The 13,451-nt window shown below is 36.3% G+C and overlaps 1 protein-coding gene across 1 annotated transcript; it reads right to left on the bottom strand.

Annotated features, from left to right (window-relative positions):
- Window positions 1–324: 324 nt before the first annotated feature.
- LOC127439911 (alpha-crystallin B chain-like) lies at window positions 325–5,576 on the bottom strand. Its single transcript, XM_051696210.1, has 3 exons — window positions 5,215–5,576; window positions 3,266–3,388; window positions 325–2,522 (listed from the first exon to the last, which is right to left on the bottom strand). Exons 1-3 carry the CDS (start codon window positions 5,395–5,397, stop codon window positions 2,319–2,321), a joined length of 510 nt encoding a protein of 169 aa, XP_051552170.1. The 5' UTR covers window positions 5,398–5,576; the 3' UTR covers window positions 325–2,318.
- Window positions 5,577–13,451: the final 7,875 nt, after the last annotated feature.

The following is a 13,451-nucleotide window of genomic DNA, read 5'->3' as shown; positions in this document are numbered from 1 at the left end:
GATAAACAAAATTTTAATGATGGTTTTATGCTCTATAGGAGCAACCAAATCAACCAAAAGTAATAAGAGGTTGTCTCCTTACACCATAAATAATAATAATAATTTAAAAAAAAACACAGTGCACTATAACTAAGTTTTGAAATATAATGATTAGTTTTATATTTTATTAAAAAGAAATGTATATATGTTTTATATATCAGTCCGTAGACCCCCTTCAGAGTACAAAATGGAGAGCAACTTATTAGGCTACAGAGTATTAAATTAAGAACTTATTAGGCTATACATATATTTTAACTTAATAAATTGACATACAGGACCCACATTGTTGAAAATGAAACATTTTATTTTGAATTTGAAATAAAAAAAAAAGCCAGGTCACACTGGTTTTGAATGGCCACAGAATTTATTAATTATTATTTATTGACATTAATAAGTTAATTCAGTGCTTGGAGAATAACATTCAAATGCGCTATGACTGCAAGCTCATATATTATTTGGGAAATCTCACAACAAGAGTCCCACCTGTTGTGTACCTCTGATCTAGTGCATAGACATAGTGCATGCCACCATACTTTCAAAACCTTAATGAACTCTTTCAGTTGCTTATGACCTCATTCTTCATGTTCACAGGACTCTCTTTATTGTATAGCACCTGTTCTTGGCACCTCTTGGCACCTTTACCTTTACATTTAACCAGAAGCCAAATGGCTTTACACTTATTTTAACTCTCTGGGTTAGCCAACATTTCACACTTAGGGTTCACAAGGGGGTTAGCAACCCTGAATTGCACTGCAGTAGCCTACTCGAATGTTATGGCGAGTTGTTTAGCAACAGACAACCAATCATAAATGGCCTTAATACCCACAAATCAGCCCAATACGTAATTAATAGAGAAAGGTCTTTTTTTTTTCTTTTTTTTTTTTAAGAATATGTCCCAAATCCATCAATAAACAAAAAAAATAAACTGCATGTTCTTTTCCAACCACAAAGTCATCAGCAATGTATAGAATAAACAGCCAATATTTCTCTATTGAGCTCATTTGGATATATGATAATGCAAGTATGCAGGGAATCAACCAATGAACATTAATTATGAGGGAATATGGCAGTTTTTTCTTTTCAATTTTTTTTGGCACATGATCCAAAAATGTAACACGATGGTTTGAGCCATTGTATCTTTGTTCTCAATAAATGACATGTAAAAATCCTACACTCCTACACTCAAAACCTCAAATACTTTGTCATGCAGCCACTGGCATAGACTGGTTGCAAAATATAAAAGAGCCCCTTTGTCTGGTAGCAGAGAGTCCTGTCCTAGTCTCACCAGCAGCGACAATACTTTATTGTGACTGTGTATTTCATTTACAACAGTGGTTCGCAACTTGTTTAGTTTCAGGATCTATGCAGATTTTACATTGGACGTCAAATGGCGACCCAACACAGAACCAAAAATTGCTTATTGTACAAAAGTAAAAACAACTGGTGTTTGGTTTTTAAATGTCTCTTTAATTTCGATGGTTTAATGCACTCAGCATCCAATAAGTCACTGCACAAAACACACTGTGGTCAATACAAACCATGTTTATCCTCACTGAACCCACATTTAATGTTGTCTGGGTTGTATTTTTTGGTCATGGTTTTTCAAGGATGAGGGCATGTCACGCAACCTGTCCATGTTGGCATCTGGCACGCTTCTGACCAAATGAAAGGCGAATGTGCACTAAAATACAGTGGAGTTTGACTGGACACACAGCCTTTGATATCAACAACGCCCTTTTAAAAGTGAATAAGCCTATTTACTATTTGCTATTATAATTATGTACAATTATATGGTTAGTTGTATTTTATTAGTAGCATTTAGCATTGATTTTTCCCTGCTTTCTGCAACCCAGTCAGAATAAACCTGAAATCAGGGTCATTTCTGAGCATATGGGGGCCCTAAGCAAAATCCTACTCGGAGGCCCTGGTGGCTCGGGGGCCATAAGTGACCACTTAAACCGCTTATAGCTAGAAAAGGCCCTGCCTGAAATCCATTTTTTGGTCACGAAGTTGAGAACCACTGATGGAGAAGTTGCATTTACAGCTTGATTCTATTTTCTCAGTTGATGTAGTTTTGATCTAATAGCCAATTCTTCCTAAGCTTCTGTAGCAAAAACAACTTTATTGATTGGCATGTCAATAACAAGGGGGTATATTAAGTTATTCCCCTCTATCCTGGTCAGATTGATCAGTAAAGGATAAATGTAGCAGGAGCACAGTTGAACATACAGCTGAGAAAGACAAGGAACACAAAATTGTAACATGGAAGTCAAGCAGCTTTACTTCTTCTGAGGGCCAGTCACGGCATGCTTGTCTTCACGGGTGATGGGAATGGTGCGCTCTGGGATCTTTGATTCCTTGCGTGGAGCTGTCACTGTTAAAACCCCATCAGAAGACAGGGAGGAGGTGACAGAGGTCGGGTCCACACCAGCTGGAACACGATATTTTCTAAGAAACTCCCGTGAGACAAAGCCATGTTCGTCCTGCAAGGCAAAGTACAACATCTGATCTCTTCTATAAATTCATGAACAGGTGATAATGATTCATGCATCATTCACTCTGTTTAATTCATTTTGTACTTGTAGCACAAGGCCAGTTTGATGTACAGTGTTTGTTAACTTGGTGATGACATGCAGATTTCAAATAATAAAGCCAGTAAGAGGACCTGGTTGCATAAGGTATTGGGTTGCAGAATGAACTACTCATGTACAGTTAATTTCAACCTGGTCTCATGGTGAAATGGTAAGAAATCGTGCAGGTTGGCTCAAACTAAAGCATACAACTTCTACTCCCATAGGGAACAATAAACAAACTAATTGTTAATGAATAAAGTTATTACGATTTTTCCCTATGTTTAACCCCTACCCCAAACTTAACCTAACCATATCATCTAACAGCTTACCCAATCCCTAAACCTAACCATGAATTAAATAGGAAAGAACTTTAGTGTCCCACGGAAGAAAGAAAACATTGGGGTTTATAAAAAGATGAGAGAAGCATATTAGGTTATTGACATACATCAGTTATTTGCATAACTAAGTATGGAATGAGTTATCAGTTTTCTTCACTGATGTTTCCTTTCTTAAAATAAAGTGTTGGATAGGAAGCTAGTTAAAATGTGATGCCTGTATTGTAGCAATCTGACATTTTCTCTATGTCCAATATCATTTTGGCCATCTTGTACAAATTATTAAGAGTTGTCAAGAGACTTCTGGTAAATTTTTACCTGACGATCCTCATGTTTGGCATGAATTTCAAGGAAGTCTCCACTGATTTTCACCGACAGCTCCTCTGGTGCGAACTGATTTACATCCAGATTTACTGAGAAACGATCCTTTTCCAATTTCATCTTAAAGGAAACACAATTGGAAACATTCAGTAATAAGTCAATAATGCAATAATAATGTGTTTTTGCATTGTAGACAGAAATATTGCAGCTTTAATTAATGTTCCTCTTTCTTGATTAGTCTAATCTTTTCCATTAGCGCATAAAATCACAAACAAAAAATAATGAGAATGAGATCCAACATGGCCTATTAAGAATTTGAAGAGTGCTTAATTCAATTTAAATGTTGCTTAATTTTCATGAAGAAAATAAAAATGTCACAATTAAAATATTGATGGTTCTAAAACAGGCTTATTTTCTTAAATATATTTCCATAAATATAATAGCTGTAGCTACGCTTCAGTGCGAGTTCATCAAAGCTATCGTCATGGAAAAAATGCTTGGGGTATTTATCCAATGGGATAATTGTTTAGAATAAACCAGACTGTAGCCGTTAGTGAGAAAGACAGCTATAAATAAACATCAGCCATAATATACAGTACAGTGTCCGCAAAAAGTATTTGTACACTTAAGCCACACTTAAAAATGTATGAATGTCATTGCATCTGATTATATCAAACCAAGTATATCTGTAAACAAATGATGCTAGACATTTTCTCAGAACACACTTCAATTACTTTAAACCAACTGGTATCAGTGTGATTTTTATGAAAATGTGGACGGTTAATTTTATGTGGAAGTATGAAGTCACCTCGCTAACATTTTACATTTTTACAAAATTGATTATTAAGGGTTTCATTAATGATGAATAATCATTTACAAATGCATTATAATTCATGGATATGTGGTTATAACAACATGCATAAAAAGGGTGACTTTCATGCAATACCTGCCAAATAGTGAGCCATTTTACATTACATGTTATAAATGCTTAATAGCACTTATTCAACATTAGTCGTAACCAATGAAAATGTACCTTAATCTAAAGTGAACAGATGTAAAGAATTTATTAAGGAGTTGCCAACATTTGCAAAACCTATATATAAAAGTTAAGTATGTTTTAACGGTCGACAGGCTTTAATAGATGATATACAGTATGCTGTGAATGAGCATGAAGACCTGAAAAGTGTTTGCAGAGGACTTTAGGTAACTAGGACCATTCTTTTGACATTATGTGACAAGGAAAGTGACAACATAAAGCAGACTTTAATCTCACTATTGTCTATTTTGCTACACTGTGACATAAATCATGTATTACGGCATTTTATTTGCCATAATAGAAGTATGCCATAATTGATTTGCCATAATAGAACTTATTCATAATAGAAGTATGAATAAGTGTATTAATTAAGCATTTACAACGTGTAAGTTAAAATGCTCATTACTGTATTTGGCAAGTATTAGATGAAAGTTGCCCATTAACTGCATATAAATGATTTGTAATGCATTTGTAAATGACTTATTAGTCATTAATGAGCCCCTTTATAAATCCTTAACTAAGGGGATATTAATGTAAAGTGTTACCGTCACTTCCCCTCAAGTTCACACAAATGTCTTATAGCACTGAAGAGATAGTTCACCCAAAAAATTAAATTCTGTCATCATTCACTATCCCTCATGTCATTCCAAACCTGTATGACATTCTTTTTTCCGTGGAACACATAAACAACATTTGGAACAACACGAGGGTGAGTAAATTATTTTAGGAAACTGTCTGATTGCCACTGCAACTGCAAACTAACTCATACAAACTGTACCTGACTTTATTTTTCTAATGCTACAAATTTAATTTATTTTTAAAAAGAACTAAAAAGTCAACAAAAAAAGCTGTTTGTCCATCAATAGATGGTTAAACTGAGAGAAGTTGCAAAAGTTGGGTTTTGTCTCACCTCAGAAAGGCCACTGTCCACCCAGTTAGGCCAGCGCAGGAAGGAGGGTCTTGGGTAGTACAGTGAGGGAATCATGTCGCTATCAGAAATGGGTTCCCCAAAGTGCTGATCAAAGATCCGACTGGGAAAGAAATATGGCCAGAAGGAGCGGCGAAACAAGGGATGCTGAATGGCGATGTCCATTTTGTCTCTATGTCCCCTCTCAGAAAACTTGCTGCCTTTTGTGCCTGCGCACTTAAATACACCAACATGACAGCCCCTGCCAGACAAGCCAGCTGTGGATCTTTCTGGAATAATGATGTAAACTGTTTGCTTGCCTTCCCCTCTCTGTCACTGCATCCCTCCCACTGCCCTCCACTCGCTACCCTGTCCCCTGTTCCAGCTATCACCCTCTGTATTTACTGTATCTGAAGAGCTGATCGAATTTCTATTCACACAGATACCAAGTGGATTACAGAGCAAGTCCCCAATAGTGCTGATGGTCCCATGTGCTCAAAGCTCTGGAAACTTTGCTGTCTGGCCATGTGGTTGGAACCTGCCAATGTCGAGGGAAGTCTCTAGTTGCTTGGCATTTTGGTGCACCCAACTGGTTCATTTGATGCCAGCAACGATTAGGGTGCCCATGGCATGATGTGTTCCTGCGGATTTAGGTTCTGAGCCCCTTTAGAGGGATTGTTTTTACAGAAGCCCTAGTTTATTTGAAATCTGACAGTGAGTGTTGCTGAGATAACTGTGCCACCATACAAAGTCCATATGAACAACCACAGGGCTTAATCAAGCTGGCACACTGATAGGACATCAACATTTTGGAGGGGTAAGCAGTCTCAGTCGCTGTGCTTCCAGTGAATAGTTTCATAACAAAGGCAAACAATGGTGGTTTTCGGAGTCAGTAAATTCTCTATCTGAGTAATTTTGTCTTATGTTTTATGCAATATGTCAACCTAGTCTCATAGAATGAACATTACTATAACTACATTTTTGCAAACTGAGTTTTATGTTCCGCATTCTACATTTCCTGTAAAGTTAACACTGGATGCGCTTCAAAGACTGTAAGTTTTATTCACTTTCACATAAATCATAACGGCTGATTATGACGTTTGATATCTAAACATGTTATGATATCAAAACACTTTTACTCTAACGCATCATTTGGAAAGCGATACATTTTAACGCTTGTTTTACAGACCCACCTACAGTCACAAACTTACTGAATTACAGTGTGATTAGCTTGCACGGTAGCTCACCTGGTAGAGTGTTGGACTTTGGACTCAGACACCTGAGGCTTAAGCCGAGCCAAGCAGGCAAACTGACAAGTGAGCCAAAAGTGTCATATAGAAGCTACAAAAAATTACGTGCATGCTCCAGAAATTGTGCTTTTCATTGCTCATTTTGTTTTTGGACACTATCGTTTAGGTTTAGGTGTTGGTTAGGGGTAAGACTGTCTGTTTTGTGTCTACCTCTCATTTGATTTTAGATCACTATTGGTTAGGTGTAGGTTAAAGTTTTAGGTTAGGTACGTTTTACTCATTAAAACCACCATCTAATATTCACCTTTCAAACCTTATCTAATTGTCTTAACTCACACTTGGGACTGTGTAAGATCCATGGCCGGGCCTAAAGAGGGCAAGTGGGGGTCATTGCCTCCCTAGATTTGCCTCGAACACCCCTTCCCACACCAGAAACTTCTGATGCCCCAACCCTGACAGTGAAACGATCAACAGGCACTCCACAAACCAGACTGATGGCGAAATGATCAATGCGTCGTTGCCTCATTTCTATCTAAGTGAAACAATTAAGATGACTCTTATTCTTAGCCAAACTGGCCATCTATTATCCTGGATATCTGTGCAATCTAGATGACATCTAATAATCTGGGTATACTTTCACAAGGTCATCTGTTACCACACACACCATCTCTCTTTTCTTGAAAAGCTTGCATATTTTAGTTGTATTCATGAGTATGATGATCATGGCTCATCTGGCTTTACAATGTCCACAAACAAACTTGTTTTTTATTGTTTTGTATTGAGCTTCTGCCACCTGGAATATGCTTCCCCCCAATATTAGACCAATTAAAAGTTAATATTTGTTCAAAACATTCTTATGTAAAGATCCGCTTACAAATGCATAGGTTTATTTTTTTGTTCTTCATATTATTTATTTTTTTAGAATTTTTTTTTTATTTGATTAACACACAGGCCTGTAGTTTGAATCTAATAAGTTTCCCCAAATTTGTAGTTTGAAGCCAGTATGTGTATTTTTTATTGCCACCCTTATTATTACCCGTATTAAACTTAGACTGAAATGTGATGCCTGAGCAATGACTTAAATTTAGAATTACACACACGACAAAGAGCCCACTGCTGCTGGACAAAAAATAACCTATTGTCCACTTCATAACCGATTATGAACTGACCTCCAAATATCAACAAACAAATGAAGCAAAGACGCCACTCATCATTGCTAAGCTATAACAGAATTGCGTAAATTGGTCACATGTATCATCAGATAAAAATAGAAACTGCAAGTGGAACTTGACTTTTAATTTGTAGTTGGCATCACTGATTGTAAATTGACTTGAGTTTCCTGTATTTTCTAGAGGGCAGAGTTTTCTTTTATTAATGCTGTTGTTAAGGTGGAATGTTAATGCGATAACATATCATTTCTTATTCAAATGTCACAATATGTCTTACATAACTCTTTCAGAGACTCTGTGTTCGCTGTGTTCTTACCAAGCACAATAAGCGATAAAATATATATTTTCCACGTTAAAGGTAAAGTGTGTCATTTCTGTGGCATTAGCGTCACCAACTGGAATTACAAAAATAATGTCTATTTACTAACAAGTTTCCCAAACAGTCCCGTCTTTAGTTGGTTGGACAAACAAACATTCTCGCCCCAAACTCATTCCACTGGTTGAGGTGTTGCTGTGTCGGGCTGGTCGAGAAGCTCAAGCAAACAGAGGAATGTTCTGATAGCGCGACTCACAGCCAGTACGTTTACATGCACTTTAAAAGTTCAATTTCAGTTTCACTAACACAATAATTCATCATGTAATTAGATTCATCAGTATGACTGAAATCGAAACGGTCCATTTTTTGCAAAGTTGCAGACTAACAGAAGTTGCGGACTAACAGAAGTTGCGGACTAACAGACCAACTTCAACGTAGCATGTATACCAGTTGCATGCATTGCATAAACCCCCTTCAGTGCATAACATACCCTGCCCCAAACACACAACACTTTACATTACTGTACCTCACAGTCTTCTTATATCTATTTTAAGACTCACTTGTTTTGATGTGTTTCTTGCATAACTTTTGAAAAAATTATACATTTCACAGGAAGTTAGTCATTTTCAGTGTGGTTGACAGATTACTTGTCATTAAAAACTTGTGTCGCTTCTGGTTCACACTGACAGTGATTAAATCACTGGAGGTCACAAAGTCGCTGTTGGTTGTTAGTTGTCGTCGTTCCTACTTGACTACAGTATCCAACTGAATCAAGCGACAGATCAAATAAGCTGCTTTGTTTGCACTCCCATTGGTAGTTTATGCATCACATTTCTGCTAATCTGCATAGAGCTGAACTCTGGTCAACTTTTTTACATCACCAGTGGACACTGTCGCTCATGCCGCTGGAATTCGCCAACTCTCATTGAAAATGAATGACTTCCGGTCGCTGCAAATTGCTGTTATTGTGAGGGCCACTGAAGAGTTTCCAAGCAGTCCTATTCTCAAAGCACCCTTGAACTGCGACAATCCACTGGCATAATACAGTCATCTCAATGGTAATTCACACAATCAGGAATTTCACTTGATAGACTTCCGGTGGCGAAGAAACGTCCTTACGTAAATGTTGTGTCGGGTTCAAGTTTGGGGGATTTCGACACACAAATTTAAACAAGGTAAAACATCATATCATGTGTATTTGTAGAGTTTTCAATATAGCAAAGGGTGTTTATAATTTACAAAGAACTCCTTTTTGCTTTTATTAGCATTTTTCATACTGTCCCAACTTTTTCGGAATTGGGGTTGTACTACTGTAACATTTTTTGGAAACTAATCATGTTTCTTTATCTAGCCACATAAGGCCAATGGATATTTTAATACATGACAACATTTATTCTGGCTATGAATGAATGACAGACAGACTGAATGACTGCAAAGACTATAATAATATAAACAAAAGACATAGTTAAACACTGGCGACCTCAAGGTCAGCCTCAGTGGTGTGGGCGTTGCTATATGAGGTACAAAGTTAGCTTTCTTTGAGTGAAACATCTGCAGGACTCCAGTTACAGAGGAACAAGGAAATGGAATAGCTCTACGCTAACTGTGCATTGAGGACGATTACTGCCATGGGGAGCAATGTAACAAAAACAATGGATAAGTGAGTAGCCTAACATTTGTTTCTTTTACATTTTTTAAACATGCTGAAGAAATGTAACAAATAGGACAAGGTATACAGCGTTTATATCACAAGCTACAGTATTGTTCAACTCTTTTCTGTAATAGCAGGTAAATGACACAACATGTTCATGGACTTTTTTAATTTTTTTAAATCAACATCCAGATTTTATTTTAGAAATGATAGGAATGTATAAGGGGAACTGTGTCACTGGTCACCGTTAATTTTACGTATTTAACCATTGTTACTCATCCTTTTGTCTTCATTTTAAATGGTCCCGCAGTAAATGAATAAAAAAAAGTACACTTTCATGTCAACATTAGCTTAAGGAGCTACTTTTACGTGATCTTACCCTTAAAAATTGGTTTTGATGGTGTAACCTAATGTTTATATGTGCTAACAATATGTTTGGCTTGAATAAACTAGTTTAGATGCTACCATTTTTACAGTGAAGTCTATGAATTAACAAGACGTCATAAGAGCAGTATAATAACATTAAAAGTTATACAAATGAAAGTTATAAATGTTATATAAAAGCTACTAATGCTATACTGATGAAGCAAAGCATGTCACATGGCAGGACAAGTCAACATCCCCAAAGTATTTCATATCAACTTTGCTTTGAACAAGATTCCTTTTTGTATTACTACATGGTGTTTTGTTCGGCATTTAAAGGAATCTTCCGGGTTCAATACAAGTTAAGCTCAATCGACAGCATTTGTGGGATAATATTTGATTACCACAAAAATTAATTTCGACTCGTCTGTCCTTTTCTTTAAGAAAGCAAAAATCTGGGTTACATTGAGGCACTTACAATGGAAGTGAATGGGGGGCCAATTTTTGGAGGGTTTAAAGGCAGAAATGTGAAGCTTATAAATTTATAAAAGCACTTAAATTAATTATTCTGTTACAACTCATGTATTATTTGTTATGTTAAGTTGTTTATACCATCATTTTAACAGTCATTTTAGGGTTTGTTGACATTACATCATCATGGCAACAAAGTTGTAGAATTGGCTATAACTTTACACAGAAGATGTTAGTAAGTGATTTTATCACACTAAAATCAAGTTAATTGAAACTGTTTGAAACAGTGAGTAATTTAACGTTTACGAATTGGCCCCATTAACTTCCATTGTAAGTGCCTCACTGTAACCCAGATTTTTGCTTTTTTTTATGAAAAGGGCAAGTCAAAATTCATTTTTGTGGTAATTAATATTATGCACACAAATGCTGTCGACTGAGCTTAACTTGTATTGAACACAAAATAATCCTTTAAAAGTTATTTTACAAGTTCCCCCTTGATTCTTGATTCTTCATTCTGTTGAAATGAGACCAGACACATGAGAGTGATGTTTGCAGCATTTAGAAAAGATGGAACAATAGAGTGGGAAGTTGGAAATTCTTCCTCTATTAATGATCAACTTTGTCATTTGGAGTTGCATATATTTCTTTCCTTTTAACAGATGGGGAATAAATCCAAGAAAAATATCATTAAAATGGACAAAAAGAAACGGTAACCAAAGAAAAAAGCTTCAGCTTCAAGCAATGTGACAGCCTAAACTCTATGAGATTATGGTTTTAATGGACAGTCTCAAGACAATGTTTCTTACTTTAAATAGCTTGATTATCAGGAGAATGTTGATTGCTATTTAACAATGACATTGTTTACTTCAGGTCCAACTGTGGTTCCTCAACATAAGGTGTGTTGTTTATTAACTGGTCTCAGAAAAATACAACTTTAACACAGAGAGGTTTTGTGACAATAATTTCTTTCATCCCAGGCCCCTGCTGATGTTCATGTATATGATGCCGTGACAGCTGATCCACAGTATGCACGGGTGAAGAAAAGGCAAAAGCAGGACAATGATGCCTTACACTACGCAGACATTGAAGTCCTGCAGTCCGGAGGTGCGCCCTGCAGAGGAAAACCTAGGCAGACATCAAACTATCACAGCAACACAGAGTATGCAACTACAGACTTTAAAACCACTGTGGGTACACGTACGGCAGCTGAACCTGCTGATCTGTTCATTCCACCTGGCCAACTAAAGAGACCAAATGTGAGGTCTACTCACAAGAAGAATGATCACTCACAGCAAGGTTTTGCGGTGTGAACAATTTCATAAAGCACACTAAATTATGTCAGTAGGCATATTTTTACTGTACATACATTTACAGTGTTTGCAAGGCAGCACTGTATTAATAGTCCTCAAACATTCTGATTAGGGGTTTGCTCTAAATTCCTAACCCAAAGTATTAAACTTCTGCCATTCATTTAGTCCCAACTGCAACAGACGTGTGTGTATTTGTGCCTTTTGTTTTTTTGTAAACTTTATACCTTTTAAGATATGTAAGATTACATTTGAGAATGTCTACCAGATAGAATGTTTTCAGATTGTAACATACAGTGATGATGTCTTTGTAATATTTGCATACTGAATTGTGATTGGTCTTGTCTTCTTTGCATATATTTAACCATTTAAAGATGCCTTACACATGCAAAAAGCATGTTTCTGGGTTGACACCCAATCAGATGTAGCAGTGTATTCTGGCAAAATAATATTTACCAACAACATTTAGCATTTACATTATTTAATTATAATATAGTGGAGATTTCACCTGTGCCGTGTCATTTTGAAAGACTCTTAAAGGGTTAGTTCACCCAAAAATGAAAATTCTCTCATGATTTATTTACTTTTAAGCCATCCCAGATGTGTATGACTTTCCTTCTTCAGCAGAACCGAAGTGAAGATTTTTATATGCAGATTTCAGCTCAGTTTGTCCATACAATGAATGTAAATGGGTGCCATCAGGCTGCTGGCTGTTTGACAGTTCAAAAGTCACATTTAGGCAGCATAGAAGTAATCCACATGACTCCAGTCAATCAATTAATGCCTTCTGAAGCAAATCGATAGGTTTGTGTAAAAAATAAATCACTAATTAAAACTTTATTAATTTCAAACAGAAAGACAGCCCTGGGCGGAAGCAACGATTTTAAGTTAAAAACGTTTTAATTATTGTTATTGTTCTTACCCAAACCTATCGATTTGCTTCAGAAGGCATTAGTTGATCGACTGGAGTTGTGTGGATTACTTTCATGCTGCCTAGTCATGCCTTTTGGACCATCAAACAGCCAGCAGCCTGATGGCACCTGTTAAAATGCACTGTATGGACAAACTGAGCTGAAATCTGCTTATAAAAATCTTCACTTCGGTTCTGCTGAAGAAAGAAAGTCCTTCAAAGTAAGTAAATCATGAGAGAATTTTCATTTTTGGGTGAACTATACCTTTAACAGCATTAAAGGGACTATTTTTTATATTCATATATTGAGTGGTCATCAGACACATGGCATGATGTACGGCTCATGTGGTTGGCTTGAAAATAATGCCCTTCACCACTGAGTGGCCACTGAGCAACGATGGCAGTATCCGTGTCGTTTTTCAGACAAAAGTCAAATTGTGTGTTGATGACAAAGCAGAACTTATTCAGCATTTCAATTACACAGAACCAAAGTCTTAAAGTTAAAAACCTAAACCTAAAACTTTAACACACTTCTTTTTCTGGTATTTTCTCGAGGAAACGCAAATCTTTCCTGCTCTATCACTATTGTCCCCTTGAGCAAAGCACTTGAGTGTGTAAATCATATTCTGGGAGAATTATATCACTTTGGGTAAAAATAGCTTTTGTCTTTTTCTTTTTCTTTTTCTTTTTTTTTTTTTTTTCAACATGCATTATTTTTCTGCCATTCTTCAAAAAGTTAAACTTTATAAATTATAAATAGTATAATGCTCAAACTTGGTAAAACAACATTTCAGAATACTCTA

This window comes from Myxocyprinus asiaticus, chromosome 4 (genome assembly GCF_019703515.2).
Source record: "Myxocyprinus asiaticus isolate MX2 ecotype Aquarium Trade chromosome 4, UBuf_Myxa_2, whole genome shotgun sequence".
Taxonomy (NCBI): Eukaryota; Metazoa; Chordata; class Actinopteri; order Cypriniformes; family Catostomidae; genus Myxocyprinus; species Myxocyprinus asiaticus.
The sequence above is the reverse complement of the archived record's forward strand: the minus strand, read 5'-3'. Positions and strand labels throughout refer to the sequence as shown.

Bases quoted from the DNA above. Each gene is read 5' to 3' on its own strand.
- LOC127439911 (XM_051696210.1), bottom strand. From the start codon at position 5,397: ATGGACATCGCCATTCAGCATCCCTTGTTTCGCCGCTCCTTCTGGCCA. The intron at 3,389-5,214 runs GTGAGACAAAAC...GTTTCCTTTAAG, and splicing joins TGGACAGTGGCCTTTCTGAG to ATGAAATTGGAAAAGGATCG. The intron at 2,523-3,265 runs GTAAAAATTTAC...TTTGCCTTGCAG, and splicing joins CCAAACATGAGGATCGTCAG to GACGAACATGGCTTTGTCTC.